Raw genomic sequence first — 17,593 nt, 5'->3', positions numbered from 1 at the left:
TACCACATATGCTATGATATTCAAGGTGTAGAAGGAAAACAAATATTTACCACTGTGGATTCTTAAGTGCTCTTTTAGATGATGTTTGTATTTGAAAGCTTTTCCACATTCAGTGCACTTGAATTTACGATTGCCCCCAGACTGTGTCACATGTCTCTGTAAGAAAGAATTGATATTTTAATTATAAAGCAAAAAAGCTTGGACATAAAAGAATAGCCAATCTGCTAAAAGTAATATATTTTTAAAAAAGATTTTATTTATTTATTTAACAGAGATAGAGACAGCCAGCGAGAGAGGGAACACAAGCAGGGGGAGTGGGAGAGGAAGAAGCAGGCTCATAGCAGAGGAGCCTGATGTGGGGCTCGATCCCAGAACTCCAGGATCACGCCCTGAGCTGAAGGCAGACGCTTAGCTACTGCGCCACCCTGGCACCCCTAAAAGTAATATTTTGATGAGTTCTGCTTCTCAAAGGCTTCAGATTGAGGCAGTCACAAAACTCTAACACTTGGAGTATTACACCAAAAAGAAAGGTGATAGTGGGATCAGAATTCTGACATAGAGAAAAAATCCCCACTTGCTAGTTTAGAGTATTAGAATCATACTTTATTGAGTAATATAGTATTTAGCACAAATAAGATAACATATACTTTACTAGAAACTAGAGATTATCTCTTCTGTGGCTAGGCTTTTCCCAGTAGTTTATTCTATGTCTTAGATGCTTGGTATTCCAAAATGTACTTTAATCTGATGAATTTAAAAAATACTTCCATCTTTTCATCTGAATATGCAGTATTATAATAGCTTTCTGTCTGGTTTATCAAATTCTCACTTTTATATATTTCAAATATATTCTTCACTCCTTGATTTTTTCCCAGGTCCCATTAACTTTGTTTACTTTTATTTATCCATCATTAAATTATTTATTATTAAAAACTGTTTTCCAGTCAAGTCTAGTTGACATACGAAGTTATTTCAAATATATTCTTCACTCCTTGATTTTTTCCCAGGTCCCATTAACTTTGTTTACTTTTATTTATCCATCATTAAATTATTTATTATTAAAAACTGTTTTCCAGTCAAGTCTAGTTGACATACGAAGTTATTTCAAATATATTCTTCACTCCTTGATTTTTTCCCAGGTCCCATTAACTTTGTTTACTTTTATTTATCCATCATTAAATTATTTATTATTAAAAACTGTTTTCCAGTCAAGTCTAGTTGACATACGAAGTTATTTCAAATATATTCTTCACTCCTTGATTTTTTCCCAGGTCCCATTAACTTTGTTTACTTTTATTTATCCATCATTAAATTATTTATTATTAAAAACTGTTTTCCAGTCAAGTCTAGTTGACATACGAAGTTAGTTTCAGCATAAAACACAGTGAGTCAACAATCCATACGTTATGCTATGCTCATCACAAGGTCTACCATCTGTCACCATACGACACTATCACAATACCNGTCTAGTTGACATACGAAGTTAGTTTCAGCATAAAACACAGTGAGTCAACAATCCATACGTTATGCTATGCTATGCTATACTGACTCTGTTTTCGATGCTGTACCTTTCATCCCCACGACTTGTTCATTCCATAACTGGAAGCCTGGACCTCCCACTCCCCACCACCCATTTTGCCCATCCTCCTCCTTCCCCTTTGGCAACCACCAGCATGTTCTCTGTGTTTATGAGTCTGTTTCTGTTTTTTTGTTGTTGTTGCTTTTTATTAGATTAATCATACAAAAGCACTGTTTGAATTGAATTCTATCATAAACCCCATAAACCATAAATTGCTTGTAAAAATCCAAAAGCTCCCCCCATTAACCCCTGAATATAGATTCTAAGTCTATACATTCCAAGTTTACCTGAGTTTCCAGGCTGATTCTTCACCAGTTCCCTATAAGAAGTTCATGCCTCAGTCACTTCGTGAGTCTCAGTTTTTGGCACATATACTACTCTTCTCTATCTCCTTGCTTTGGTTTATAACTATTTCTTATTTCTTGGCTATATTTCCCTATAATTATGATTATTAAGATTCTAGCCATACTTCAAAGACTTAACTCAAGTACTACTTGCTTCGCGCTCACCCTGGCTGGAATTTCCCTTCTTTTGTTTTTCATACAGGAAGGAAAAAGAATGAGTACTTCCTATGGATCAGGCCCTACTTCATCCAAACCCATGGCTATAAGCACCAAATATATGGTGACAACTCCCAGTGGTGTATCTCTAGACCTCTTCCGCTTAACTTCACAGACTCTTACAGCCGATTGAGTCCTTGATGCTGCCAGGTGGAAAGCAATGGGATGTAAAACTTAACATGGTTAACACTGAACTCTTCATTTCCCTTCTGAGACTCAGCTCCTCCTCTGGTGTTTCCTACCTTTGTGAACGACACCTTCATTTATTTGATTATTGCTTAGACCCTGAACTACGGAGTAATCATTGATTCAGCAAGCCATCTGAATATACTCTGCATGCAACATTCATCATTGTGTCATATCTGTCACTACCAGTGATTTCAAAACCACCGCCTTTGGCCTGGATTATAGCAATAGCCTCCAAATGGTCTCCCTGCTTCCATTCTTGTCTTTCTTGATCTACTTTCTATCCAACAACCAGTGTTTCCTTAAAAATGGTTAAAAAAATAAAGACAAAATTCAATATCCTTCAAGGCTTCCCTGTCACACTGAAGAATAAAATTAAAAGTCTCTATCGTGGTCTATACAAGGGGGTATATCATCTGGCCCCTAATACTTCCTGGCCTCACTTACCTTACTCCTCTTTATTCACACTGGCCTCCTTGCTATCCTTCGGGGATGCTGGGCAGGCTGCTGCCTCAAGGCCTTTTCATGTTTCCCTCTGTTCCCTTTGACCGGAACACCCTCCCCCCAGTCATCTTATGACTGGCTCCTTCCTTTCATTTGAGTCTTAGTTCAGGTGTCCCATTCTTAGAAAGGTCTCTCCATCCTTAAAAACGTAGCAACTTTCTTCACTTTCTATCTTCTGCTTTATTTTTCTTCATACTACCATTCTTATATTTTATATCACCTGCTAATATATGCTCCCTACTGTCTTGATCTTTGCTTATCTTTTTCACTATTGTGCCTTTAACACCTAGAACAGGGCCTGATACATAATACAAACATAAATGTTTGTTTAATGAATAAATTAATAATACGTGGAAATTCTTACCTTTAGGTCCTGGCATGATTTTCAAACTCAAGTTTGCTGCCCCATAATCTAAATTGTTCCCAGGACATCCCGATCATATTTCCTCACATTACTGGTCCCCATATTAATCACAGCTCCTTCCTGATTTTTGTCTGATTACATACTTCATATATAAAACCTACTACCTTTCACCCATCAGAAAAATCACCACAAAATTGGCTTTCATGCTCACCACTGATCTTACGATCTGTTTCTATAATGGCATCTCTCACTTTCACCATCAGCTCTACCTGTGCTTTGCAGATTCTTTCTTTGACGGTGGGCCTTTGTAGACAAAGGATATGGGGGCAGCAGGTGCAGTTTGGGTCTGCTCCCCAAATGTCACATGAATAGGCTCTTTCCCCAAGGCTTGACTATGCTGTAGTCATGTTAGGACTCTCAGATGGAAAAAGCACTCTTTTGCATTGTCCCCGATAAGACTTGTATAGGGGCAGATGGTAGATAGATGGTCTTTGCCTTCAGTAATTCCTTCTCTGTATCAATTTCTTCCTTCTTTTGGTATTTTCCCCATTTCAAGCGTTCCCTCATGCACTTAACCATTAACCTATCTAAGGAAATCTTGGTCCTATACTTCCTGATTACCATCCTCTCCCCCTTTATTTTGTGATTTTGTGCGTGTTACTGCCAAAGTCCTGAGAAGAAAGGTTGACCCTCCTTGATGATCCTGTTTCTGCCATAATTTTTTTGTTTGGTTTAGCCATCATCTTAGAAAGGGTCTAACTTATTCTCTACGAGATACAGGACTTTTATTAGGTACATGCATAGGGCAGAGTTCTCACAGATTCGTGTTTATAGACAGTCATAATCCTTTGATATAAGAAACTGGACATGTGCCCCAATAATAACACGTACCCTTAAAATATACTCTGCAGCTAAATATTTATTTGACTTTTAAAGTTAGAATCATGTTGATATTATTTGATTTTTTAGAGTTGACACTTATCAGGATCTTATTTTAAAAAAAGGACAACTGGCAAGAGCTTCTTAGCCTTTAATTCTTAAGTACATAACCAACAGTTCAAATATAACTTAACTTACGGAAGAATAGTCTTGGTTTATACATATAGAAATTGAGGCACAGTGACACAGGAATAGAACAAACCATTTGAAAACTGAGTCTTCAGAATAAAAATGTTTAGAATCTAAACTTTAAATTCTTAGAGGAAGCAACTTCCTTTCCTATAGTAAACAGAACACAGTAACTTATACCGAGAATAAATAAAGTAGTCTTTGATTCCCAGAAAATTTATTTTTATTATTATTATCATTTGACTTTCTTCTCAATTTGGTCTGTACTTAGTCCTATGGTTTATGAAACTAGTATTTATTTTTCCTACACTGAGTATTTTGGTAGAATGCATTTTGAAATCTAGTTTTAAACTTAAGGGAAATATTTGTTACAGTATAAACAAAATAATTAAAACGACAAGAAAGGGATCTTACCTGAAAAAGAATTTAAAAACATCGAAAATAATGTTCACATGTACTCTGTAACTCAGAAATGACCAGATACTTCAAATAATCACTTTAATTCTTGTAAGGCTACAAGATAAGATGCTCTCTGGTACATCCTATTAAGTATATTAAAACCCTTGCCTTCTACGGATGATTGATTTCACTTACTTGATCTCTTCCTGACTTATGTGACGTCATGTGACGTTCAAGTTGGGTTCTGTATGCAAAGGTATAACTGCACAGGGAGCAACTAAAATTATCTTCATTCTTTTCATGGCGATACTTAATGTGTTCTTTCAGAGAGGTAAAGCGTTTATAGCCTCTATCACAATACGGGCAGGTGAGTAACTGGGAGAATGCATCTGGTGTTCCTGTAAAAGAAAGATCAGGTATTTTGAATTTAAAACATTCAAAAAATATTACCAAAGCTACCACTGAGTCCCTATGCTTTGTATCAGATATTATGCCACCCACTTTATATTTGATCCTTAAACCAATACAATGATACTCATCTCTATTTTATAAAAGAGCAAACAGGAGGCTCAGAAAGGTTAAATAACTTAAAAGTCACATGGCCAGTAAATGATGAAGTCAGGATTCAAACATGTGCTGTCTGACTTCAAAGTCCCCTATCTTTTCCACTAAATCACAAATCTTCCCTTCTTTTTGTATGGTTAATTAGACAAAGAAAATAAAGATAGAATTAGAATATGCATTATGTTTGTAAATATATACATATTGAAGGGGACTTGCACACCATAATAGAATCTTTCTATTGGTAACAATGTATCATTATTTATTCAATGCTCATTCTTTCTAATTTGGAAATGACACTATAAAGTTATTGTCATTAGACAGTAAGTAGTATATAATTAGACTATGTTTTCAAGCCACTCCTGCAGTTAGGTGTAGCCATATGACAGAGTTTGGACCACAAGAGAAGAAAGGAGCCGAATCGAGGTCTGGCCCACAACGGGCTCCCACGCATACTTCTTTATGTTCTTTCTCTTACTGAAATACGTGGATACATTTTCTGTAGAATTTTATATGGATAAATATAGGATAGCATTCAGAAAATAAAGGCAATATAGAAAAACTGGAATTCACTGAGTGAACCATATATATATTTTTAAGATTTATTTGAGAGAGAGGGGCGTGTGAGTGAGGGGAAGGGCAAAGGCAGAGAATCTTCAAGCAGACTCCCTGCTGAGCACCGAGCCTGCCACGTGGCTTGACATAGGGCTTGATCCCAGGGCCCATGAGATCATGACCTGAGCTGAAACCAAGAGTTGGACACTTAACTGATTGAGCCACCCAGGTGCCCCTGAATGGACCATATTTTTACATATGGAACCACCTAAGCCTGACAATCCTAAAACATACTATTTTGCCAATTAATACTATTTAACTAAGAGTGGGTTTCCATATTTGATTTGTTTCTTTAAAAAAAAAGTTCCTAAAAGATGATAATTTATTATAAATCATATCTCTACCTTCATTTTGAATTTATTGAAAAAGACTACCAAAGAAAATTTTATAACCTCAAAATCCTTCATAAACATATATTACCTTTATTGAAATTCCAAGTCCATATAAATTAAAAGTCTTGCTCAAGAACCAGCCTGCATGTTATAGACTGAGGACCTGACCCCACATAGTTTGTTAATTATGTTAAAATATGTATCACATATATGCATAAAATCAAATAACCAAATCCCCCAAAGTTTATGATGATATCTTTATTATCACCTAGCAAGGCAATTGGAATCAGAGAATTTTTTGTTGGTGATGTCTCTAAAATGACCTACTTCTGTGGGGGGGTAGATTAGCCACATGAAATTGTTTTGGAAATCATGCTATGTTTGGTCCAGTATTAATTTCCTATTTGTATAGGCAGGTAGGAAATCCACATTTGGGACATTCTCCTTGCCAGAGAACCTAATCCATCCTATTGATTTTAGCTGGTTACAAGGGCAAAAGTCCAAGTCAGCCATTTCAGGTGCTTTATTATTGGCACCACAATCACAATGTGATTTCCATTACTTAAGCTGCTTATAATCCATAGCATAATACCGCTGTCTGCTCTCATTATATTCTATTTTCTTCTTTGCTTTCATCATTAATAAACGAAATACTAATAATTCTGAAAAATGGCATGCTGCTCATGATATTTTACCAGCAAGTTATTATTTTCATAAATCAGTATCTATTGAATTTCTCACACAAGAGATACGAATTTATTCTTTTAGGATACTAGCATAAAACAATGAAAAGTAAACCTGAATATCTGCCATAATAAGCAAATTATAGAATGAACAGGCTTGAAAGCTAAATGAAAATTTTGTTTCTATTTTTGAAATATATTGGATGTTTGCTTTTTAAAAAGAATCACTTTTTTTAGCAAAGAAGGCTCGTCATGTAAGGAAAAAATTTTTCTTTTTAGAATTCTTACAATAAACTTAAGGTAGTGATTGAAGACTACTAAAAAATCCAACTTATGTCTGATTATTTTTTGAGCTATCTATAATTTCCTTATATACCTGTGACTATGAACATGCTTATTTAAAAAAAACTGTAATTTTTGTATCCTGAACTTCCTTTGCTAGGTAGCATGACGCTTCAGACTGTTAGTAGTACTTGATATAAAACTTTTGAAAAATCTTCTTTACTTGTGCCCCACCGATTCAGAGTTTGTGATACTTCAACCTGCTCGAGTAAAGTTTGCGCTTTCACAATTTATGAAGTGTAGGAGAGCATGCTGAATCCACTAAAACTTAAAAAACTAAGGGCTTCTGAGGATAATTGGATCTAGTGGTGTGACAGAATACCTACTGTGAAATACTTCATTGGCTGTATACCTGAAAGTAATGACTACCTGAATTCAAGGACTACCTAGGACAGATTCTAGAATTCAAATGTTTTACTGATTCAGAATGATTAGGGGGCCAATTTTTATGGGATTTTACTGTGTTGATTAGTAACAATGGGCTTTACAAAGTTTAACCTTATTTGGTCTGTGCAATGAAACATTTTTTTGGTTCTCATTATTTTCTTTAATAAGGCTTCTTGAAAAACTTTATGTTACATAAAACATTTACATATATATACATTAAAATTCTGAAATTTTCTTTTCATGTTTATTGTAACCTATTGCTTCTTCATGTGAAATGTTAACAAATTTTCTTTAAGGAAAAAAAACTGGGGCGCCTGGGTGGCTCAGTTGGTTAAGTGTCCAACTCTTGGTTTCAGCTCAGGTCATGATCTCAGGATCGCAACTTCAAGCCCTGTGGCAGGCTCTGCACTCAGAGCAGACTCTGCTTGGGATCCTTTCTTCCCCCCTCTGCCCTTCCCCTTGCTCTCTCTCTCAACTAAATAAATACATATTAAAAAAAGAAAAAAAAAAGAAAAAAAACCCTGAGAAATCAAAGTAGAAATTGTAGGGCCCTACAGGATTACAGTGCCTATAACTATAGACTTTCCAAATATGCAAATAGATCAACACAACACTATTCATAAAGCTGTAATGTTGTGTCCCCAGGGGCAATAATCCATAGTCTTCAAAAATGTGTCCTTTTGGCATACTGGAGGAATCAGTTCTAGAGTGTCCTACTTCTATTTCTTTTGTCACTCATTTAGTTACAGAAAATCCTATCTAGGGGCGCCTGGGTGGCACAGTGTAGTTAAGCGTCTGCTTCGGCTCAGGGCGTGATCCCGGATCCTGGGATTGAGCCCCACATCAGGCTCTTCCGCTATGAGCCTGCTTCCTCTCCCATTCCCCCTGCTTGTGTTCCCTCTCTCGCTGGCTGTCTCTATCTCTGTCAAATAAATAAATAAAATCTTAAGAAAAAAAAAAAAGAAAATCCTATCTATTCTGAGGTGAAACTTCTATTTCTGCTTTTTCATAGCTGATTCCTGATTTAAGGAAAGTACAGTTGACTCTCTGCAACAGAATCTATTTTCTTCTTTCTTCTCAATTGCCTTTAAAAATATATACAGGATATATATATATATATATACACACAAATGGCCAACGCACATATGAAAAATGCTCCATATCACTTGGCATCAGGGAAATACAAATAAAAACCACAATGATATACCACCTCACACTGATCAGAATGGCTAAAATTAACAACTCAGGAAACAACAAATGTTGGCAAGGATGTGGAGAAAAGGGAACCCCTCTTACACTGTTGGTGAGAATGCAAACTGGTGCAGCCACTCTGGAAAACAGTATGGAGTTTCCTCAAAAAGTTAAAAGTAGAACTACCCTATGACCAGCAATTGCACTACTAGGCATTTATCCAAAGGACACAAAAATAGTGATTTGAAGGGGAACATGCACCCCAATGTTTACAGCAACAATGTCCCCAAGAGCCAAACTATGGAAAGAGCCCAGATGTCTATCGATAGATGAATGGATAAAGAAGATATGAGATGTGTGTATATATATGTATGTGTGTGTGTATATATACATATGTGTATGTATATATACATAATGGATTATTACTCAGCCATCAAAAAGAATGAAATCTTGCCATTTGCAATGATGTGAATGGAACTTGAGGGTATTATGTTAAGCGAAATAAGTCAGAGAAAGACAAATATCATATGATTTCATGCATATGTGGAATTTAAGAAACAAAACAGATGAACATAGGGAGGGGAAGGAAAAATAAAATAAGATAGAAACAGTGAGGGAGGCAAACCATAAGAGTCTCTTAGCCCTAGAAACAAACAGAGGGGGTTGCTGGTGGAGAGGTGGATGGGGGGATGGGGTAACTGGGTGAGGGGCATTAAGGAAGGCACGTGATGTAATGAACACTGGGTGTTATATGCAACTGATGAATCACTAAATTCTATCCCTGAAACTAATAATACATTATAAGTTAACTAAAATGAATTTAAATACAAAATAAGAGAAATAGTAAAGGAACAACTGAACATTCAGGACATGCATAAAAATGAATCTAGACACAGACCTTATACCCTTCACAAGAATTAACTCAAAATGGATCACAAACCTAACTGTAAAGTGCAAAACTATAAAGCTCCTAGAAGATAACAGAGGAAAACCTAGATGACCCAGGGTATGACGATGCCTTTTTTTAGATACAACACCAAAGGCATGATCCATGAAAGAAAGAATTGACAAGCTGGACTTCATTAAAATGAAAACTTTTGTTCTGTGAAAGATGATCTCAAGAGAATTAGAAGACAAGTCACAGACTGGGAAAAATATTTGCAAAAGACACACCATATATAAAGGACTATTATCCAAAGTATGCAAAGGACTCTTAAAACTCAACAATAAAAAAATCAATAACTTGATTAAAAAATAGTCCAAAGACTTAGCAGATATACAGCTGGTAAATAAAGATGCTCCACATCATACGTCATCTGGGAAATGCAAATTAAAACACGCCACCACCACACGCCTATCAGGATGGCCAAAATCCAGAACACTGACAGCACAAGATGCTGGTGAGGAAGTGGAGCAACAGAAACTCACCATGCTGGTGGAAATGCAAAGCAGTACAGCCTCTTTGGAAGACAGTCTGGCAGTTTCTTACAAAAGCAAACATACTCCTACTAGAGGATCCAGCATATGCACTTCTTGGTATTTACCCAAAGGTGTTGGAAAACTTGGGTCTACACAAAAATCCGCACATGGATGGTATAGCAACTTTATTCATAATTACCAAAACTTGGAAGTAACCAAGGTGTCCTTCAGTAGGTGAATGGGTAAATAAACTATGGTATATCCAGACAACAGGATATTATTCAGCACTTAAGAGAAATGAGCTATCAAACCATGCAAATACATGGAGGAATCTTAAATACATATTACTCAGTGAAAAAATCCAAATTATAAGGTTACATGCTATATAATTCCTACTATATGACATTCTGGAAAAGGCAGAACTACGGAGACACAAAAAGATCTGTGGTTTCCAGGGGTGCGGGGAGGTGGGGAAACATGAATGAATAGGCAAAGCATAGAGGATTTTTAGGGCAATGAAAATACTCTATGAGATACTATAATGATGGATACATGTCATTAAATATTTGTCCAAACCCACAGAATGTATAACACCAAGAATGAACCCTAAGGTAGATTATGGACTTTGGATGTTTATGATGTATCAATGTAGGTTCATCCTTGGTAAAAAAAAAAAAAATGTACCATTCTGGTGAATTATGTTGATAATGGGAGAAGCTATGCACTTTGGGGGGCAAGAGGTACATGGGAAATACTTGTACTTCTGTCTCACTTTTTTTGGTAAGCTTTAGGCTTCTCTAAAAATGTCTTTTTAAAAAGTTGATTATTTATTTATTTATTTAAAAGATTTTAATTGATTAATGAACTTATTTATTTGGCAGAGAGAGAGAGAGAGAGAGAGAAACAGAGCACAAGTAGGCAGAGCAGCAGGCACAGGGAGGGGGAGAAGTAGGCTCCCCGCTAAGCAGAGGGCCCGATGTGGGGCTCAATTCCAGGACCCTGGGATCACAACCTGAGTCGAAGATGACACTTCACGGACTGAGCCACGCAGGCGCCCCAAAAAAAGTTGATTATTTAAATGTTAAGTTAAATCTATCCATTAAACTAGGAACCTTGGAAAAAATCAAACCAGATTTAGGATCTTAATACTTTAAATATCCTTAAACATTCCAAGTGACTTCTTGGTTCTTGGTGTACATATTGCATAAAATTTCTTACAGGAATATTTGCATGCGATTGTCATCTGTTTCTAGCATGGCAGGAGGGAACAGCAGCCTGTTTCCTTTCAGGAGAGTATGAACATATTAGAACTACATTTTACAACTCTTCGTATACTGGCTGTTCATATCAGAATAGACTAGAGCAAATATAAAAAACCTCATTTGTCTCCAAATCAGAATGTTTTGAACCAGACAATCATATTTTGCTTGCCAGAATGGTGGAAAAAAATCAAGAAAAAGTTAAAGGTCATCCTAGCTCCCATTTCTACTACTTGCTGCTATGTGAGTGAATGGAAATCAACGTCCAGGCATTGTTCTAAGCATTCACTGCAGTGGCCTTACCATGATACACAGGAAATGCCACAAATGGAATACTACACTGTTATCATAAACATTTTCCTTTCACTAAAGAGATTATTCTCTATGGGCACCTGCCATAGATGTTAGATTTCAGAAATGTTCCCTAGAGTAAAGTAGGTTCCCATCGTACAGCTGTGGAAATAATAAGCCTGTCAAGAGGAAAACAAAGCCAGCTGTGAAGCCCCACTTACCGTTGTCATCGTGACCACTGGCTTCAGGGGTGCCCTGCCTCTGGTCCTCTTCAGGTGCCTCGGGGTAAATGACAGCAGTGTCTTGTTGTTGCAGGAACTCTTCAACATTAGGATCATGGTTTTGTTCATTTTCTGCATCTGAGTCACATTCATCATCTTTTACTGAAAGAAATGCATACTTTATAGAAAGCAGTTTCATCACCACGCTGTTATGAGGTTTTTCTAAATAAGAAATTATTTACCTTAAGAGAATACACTATCGTTCTTGAATTTGTAGGAAATATTTACCAAAAATTAAAAACAAAATTCACTCATTCTGTTGTGCACTACTAAGAAGTCTTTTAGAAAGCATTATAGAAGTCTTAAAATTTTCACAATATCCCTTTTAAACTTTAGAGTGTACTTCTAGTCTATGTGACTGATAAACAAGACGCAGAAAAGGTTATATACTTGACTGAATTCTTAATTTCTCAATCAAGGATAAAGCAAGGAAAAAAGGAGAAAACCTTAGCCCCTTCTAGTAACCTATCGGATATTTACTTAGAATTGTAGCTTAAATCTCAATCATTCTCAGTTTAAACCACTTCAAAGTTCAGTGCGGTTATGTGATTTCTTAGGAAACAGTGTTAATAGTTATCTGTAGTTGGAAATATTTCTAGTAAGGGTCAGGAGTATCAGATCCATAAAACTGCTTCCTATCTCCTCTAGTATTCATATAAACAAGGCTACTCTTCCTCTATTTCACTTCAATAAATGTTTAACGGTGGGCTGAGGGCAGAGGCATTTTTTTCCTTCGGTTAGAAAGGTTCAAGAGATAACGGAATGCTTTCACTTTGAGAAAGTAACCCAGAGTGCTGCTGAGTTTCTAAAGCAGTATTGCTGCACTATGTTTCCCTCCATTTCCTCCACTGGCTCCAGAGGACAGTGTTTACTCCATGCTGGTGGGAACTGTAATGGGTTGTATGGCTCCCAGGTGTCTCATGGCTGACTTCTTTATACACTTTGGGCTGAACTCTCAGTTCTGAATCTGTAAAACCGCATTTCCCAGCAGACTAAAATTGGGCCAGATTAAAATGCTGAGGTGGGGGCATGTTTTTTGTGTAACAGTTATTGAAACAATCTTGCTAAATCTCTTGCACAGCATAGTAAGTGAACTCCTCAGGGCAACTGCTGTCTAAAACCTTAAAGCCAATAGCATAATAATAATGGTGACCCATCATTTCCCCTTCCTTTTTAATATAGCCAATAGCTATCAATTATTTAGCAATGGATTACTGGATCCAGGGATAAGTGAAGACTCTTTAAGAGGGAAGTTGGTACTGTGGGTTTTAAGGGAGTTTGTTTTCAAATCCTCACCTTCTTTGTACATTCTTTCTTAGACTCTGGAAGACTGTCTCTACTCTCCCCTTTCCACCGTACCTTTGCTCAAACTCAAAAGGAAGAAGAGAAGTGGTGCCTGGGTGGCTCAGTGGGTTAAGCATCTGACTCTTGATTTTGGCTCAGGTCATGATCACAGAGTTGTGAGACTGAGCCCTTCATCTGGCTCTGTGCTCACCTGGGAGTCTGCTTTCCCTCTCCCTCTGCTTCCCCCATCCCACCCGTGTTCACACTGGCGCTCTCTCTCTCTCTCTCTCAATAAATAAATAAATAAATAAATAAATAAATAAATAAATAAAATCCTTAAAAAAAAAGTTAGAAGATGGATGCCTGGGTGGTTCAGTTGGTTAAGTGTTTGCCTTCTGCTCAGGTCATGATCTCATGGTCCTGGCAACGAGTTCCCCTTGGGCTTCCCGCTCAGAGAGGGGTCTGCTTCTCTCTCTGCCCCACCCCTGCTCCCTCTCAAATAAATAAATAAAATCTTAAAAAAAAAAAAGAAGAGAAAAAGGCATATCCCAGTACATTAATATGGTGCATCACCCTGGAGTTGCCAAAGGAAAATATTCAAAATACTGATTGGGGAAAACATTCTTTCCTTCTTTCCTTCCTTCCTCCCTCTTTCTTTTTTTAGCATAGCTTTATTTTTATTTTAAAGATTTATTTATTTATTTGAAAGAGAGAGCAAGAGAGAAGGGGGGGAGGGGCAGAGAGAGGAGCAGACTTCCGGCTCAGCAGGGAGCCCACCTCGGGGGAGGTCCTGTTGACCCCAGGACTCCAGGATGGTGACCTGAACTGAAGGCTTAACTGACTGACCCACCCAGGCACTCTGGGAAAACTTTCTTATTGATTAATCAAGACAACATAAAACCACCACAGGCCTTCCAGTTTTTCCTGTTTACATGGATTTCTATTGGGGGTAAAGCATGGCAATTTTCTGAAATGGGGATATTTTGACTCTAGTTAGGAAGATCTGAAATCAGCTATATAATAATATGGTCAGAGGGAGTGAGAGTAGTTTCCTTTAATGATGTCATCTGTTCCATTCCCTAACTATTATTAAAAATTTCATTGCTCTTCAGGAACCTGGTCAGAGCAAAGCAAAGTGTATTCTCAAAAATCATTCCTACATTTGTCATTAGCTGGAAAAATAAGCATTTTTGCTTATATGCTAAAGCAGTACAAGTCAGTGTCATTGAGTCTTTTCAATGTAACTTCAAAATTTCAAGTTAAACTAGATAAAACTCATGAGCGAAATTTATATTTTATGTGATTGATTTCCATATGGATTACAAGATACTTAAAAATATTTTTATCAAATTATATTTATTTCTATTATAGTCTTCACTTATAAAGTTTATATTTTCTACATCCTATTAAGTATCTGTGTATATACATGTGTGTATAGGCTAGATGCTAGAATAATGAGTTTTTAAATAGTATACATTTTGCAGAATTATATAGTCTGTATTTTATACATGAACCTTGCATCTTCAATAAGTTAGAAGCTTACCTATGTACTGACTGGTTCTAAATGTACTACTCATTTGGAAACAAAAATTTTCATAACTAAAAAAATTATATTAGATATAAATAATCTTCATCTCACTATTGAATAATCTACTTTTTAAAAAAATCATTAAGCTTTTAATTTTAATTCCAGTCTCGTTAACAAATAGAATAATATTAGTTTCAGGTGTACAATAGTGATCCAACACTTCCATACAGCACCTGGTGCTCATCACAGCAAGTGCCCTCCTTCATACCCATCAGCTATTTCACCCCCCAGCCATCTCCCTTCTGGTAAGCATCAGTTTGTTCTCTATTGTTAAGTGAATAATCTATTTTTTAAAAGATATGTTTATTTGTACTTTGTATATTCCTCATTATTTATAATTTACATATTTTTCATAGAGGAAATTTTTATAAAACTTCTCAGATTGTGTATTGGCAAAATTATTTGAATTAGAAAAATGAAAACACACTTTTTCTTGACAACAAGTCTGATGAGGTTGATTGCTATAACAGTAACACTTGGCTTTGCTAGTTAGGTTATTAGGTACAAAATTTCTAGAAACTGAATGAACTAAAGTTTGTAGCTCTAAGGCATTAATAAGAATATTATTATCTCATGTGGTAAGATAAAATGATTTTTACCCTTTTGCCAAAATATATTGGCAAAAGTTACTGAAATTCACAATATTTCAATTTCCCTAACCGTTTCTGAATATATTAATCAAGGTACCTCTAAGTGAGGGGAAGAAATAACAAAAGCCAAGAACAGGTAGCATCAGTACTTGGAGAAGTAAGTGTTGGCAGAGCTTTTTTGGTATATGTCCCAGAAAATCAGGGAGTGAAAGAGTCTAATGACTGGGAAACAAATTCTTGAGCAAATTAGGCAGCTTTGAATTTTTGCTTTCAACAGAATTGAAGGAATTGTCATTTAACAGGACATTAAAAGTATTTTTATTGATATATAACTATAACTCTTTGCACATCATTCTAAGGATGTATAATCAAAGTAAATCAGTTATCACAAAAATGTATTTCACCTTTTTATTTAAGAGAATAAAGTTATCTGAGTGCTAAACAAAACACAGAAACAGAATTAATGCTGAACAGTTTTTCCTCTAGAAATGAGCAGCACTGGGGCCCCTGGGTGGCTCAGTTGGTTAAGAGGCTGCCTTTGGCTTGGGTCATGATCTCAGAGTCCTGGGATCAAGTCCTGCATCAGGCTCCCTGCTCAGTGAGGAGCTGCTTCTCCCTCTGCCTCTCCCTCCCTTGCTCATGCTCTCTCTCTCTCAAATAAATAAAATCTTTTAAAAAAAGAAATAAGTAACATTAAACTATTGATAAATGAACTAATTGAAGAATACTTCAGTTCCTTCAATCTCATTTCCAGCAAAAATTTTTTTGTAATAATTATTTGTTTAAATTTGTAATGTATTTATGTTGTGATCAACTACGTAGTACTGATAATTATACGATAAATAAATCCATAAATTAAAAAAATCTTAAGAGCCTTGTCCCTAGAAATTAAAAAGAAACATAAATTTTAATTTATATACATGTTTTTCTTATAAAGAAGTGGATAGCTGATCAGAAATACCTTCAAACAGGGACTATATACCCTGCTAGCATTGAGTTCTATTGGTTATGTAGAATAGAATTATGAGTTCAAGGAGTAAACATTATGATATAACATTTCTGACTCCTAAAGAAGAGCTTATTCATATTTTTAAAAATTGAATGATGGGCAGGTATTAAATTGTTATAGATTTACATACAAGAGTGATGTTAAAAATGTCATTTTTATTTTTTATTTATTTTTTTAAAAGATTTTATTTATTTGAGAGAGAGAGAGAGAGAGTGGGCATGTGCACATGTGTGCGCATAAGCAGGGGAGGGGCAGAAGGAGAGGGAGAAGCAGCCTCCCTGCTGAGCAGGAAGATCCACTTGGTACTCCATCCCAGGACCCTGGGATCATGACCTGAGCCGAAGGCAGACACTTAACCAACTGAGCCACCAAGGCGCCCCTAACAATGTCATTTTTAATATGCCAGAAATTAGATTGTAACTACTTACACTTAAGATGAAAAATTTTAAATGTACATTAAGAAATATGTGGGACAGTACATAATCAGTTTACATAATATAAAATTTAGAGGATAATAACAGTGCCTCTTAGGGGTATTTGTGAGAATTAAATTATTACTATTAGATTAGATGATTTGGTATTAGGTGTGGTATCAAATTCTGGGCTCTTTCCAACTAAACTACCCTGTCTTCAGGAACCTGCATCTAAGCCAAAACAACTCTAAGCTGAGACAAGAAATCCTGCAGTTTTACATGTAAATTTAAAGTGTTGGGAAGTGCACATTGTAAAAGGTCAGTTATAAAGCAAAATTTCTAGTCTTAAGACTGATAAACTTACATATTTAAATAATAGAGAGATGAGCAAATACATAGAAACATAATAATAATTTGGCTTTCTTCAGATATGGCAAAACTCAGAGCTGTCAAATATAAAATTATTTTGGACCACAGGCCTATATGACCATTATCATTTGCCAAAGTGTAGAATTATAGGGTTATAATCACAAATTAGAGAGAGCAAGGAGAGAGAGAGGCAAACATTTAATATAAAGATTAAAAATTATTTAGCTATATTTTATTTCCACTAGAATCATGACCTGAGCCACTCTTCTATGTGAAATCCACAACAATTTAATACCCGCTCATCATCCAACTTTTAAAA

General features: G+C 36.0%; 1 protein-coding gene across 2 annotated transcripts in view; it reads right to left on the bottom strand.

Annotated features, from left to right (window-relative positions):
- Positions 1 to 17,593, bottom strand: part of ZEB1 (zinc finger E-box binding homeobox 1) — a 60,071-nt gene that overhangs the window by 12,548 nt on the left and 29,930 nt on the right. For both annotated transcript variants that reach the window (XM_019800979.2, XM_019800980.2), the window contains exons 3-5: positions 11,962 to 12,123; positions 4,856 to 5,058; positions 51 to 156 (exon numbers count right to left, since the gene is read on the bottom strand). In XM_019800979.2, the coding sequence (XP_019656538.2) occupies positions 51 to 156; positions 4,856 to 4,885 (136 nt within the window). In that variant the 5' untranslated portion in view covers positions 4,886 to 5,058; positions 11,962 to 12,123. The remainder of the gene's footprint in view (positions 1 to 50; positions 157 to 4,855; positions 5,059 to 11,961; positions 12,124 to 17,593) is intronic.

This window comes from Ailuropoda melanoleuca, chromosome 15, assembly GCF_002007445.2.
Source record: "Ailuropoda melanoleuca isolate Jingjing chromosome 15, ASM200744v2, whole genome shotgun sequence".
Lineage (NCBI taxonomy): Eukaryota > Metazoa > Chordata > Mammalia > Carnivora > Ursidae > Ailuropoda > Ailuropoda melanoleuca.
This window is presented reverse-complemented; position numbering and strand designations above follow the sequence as displayed.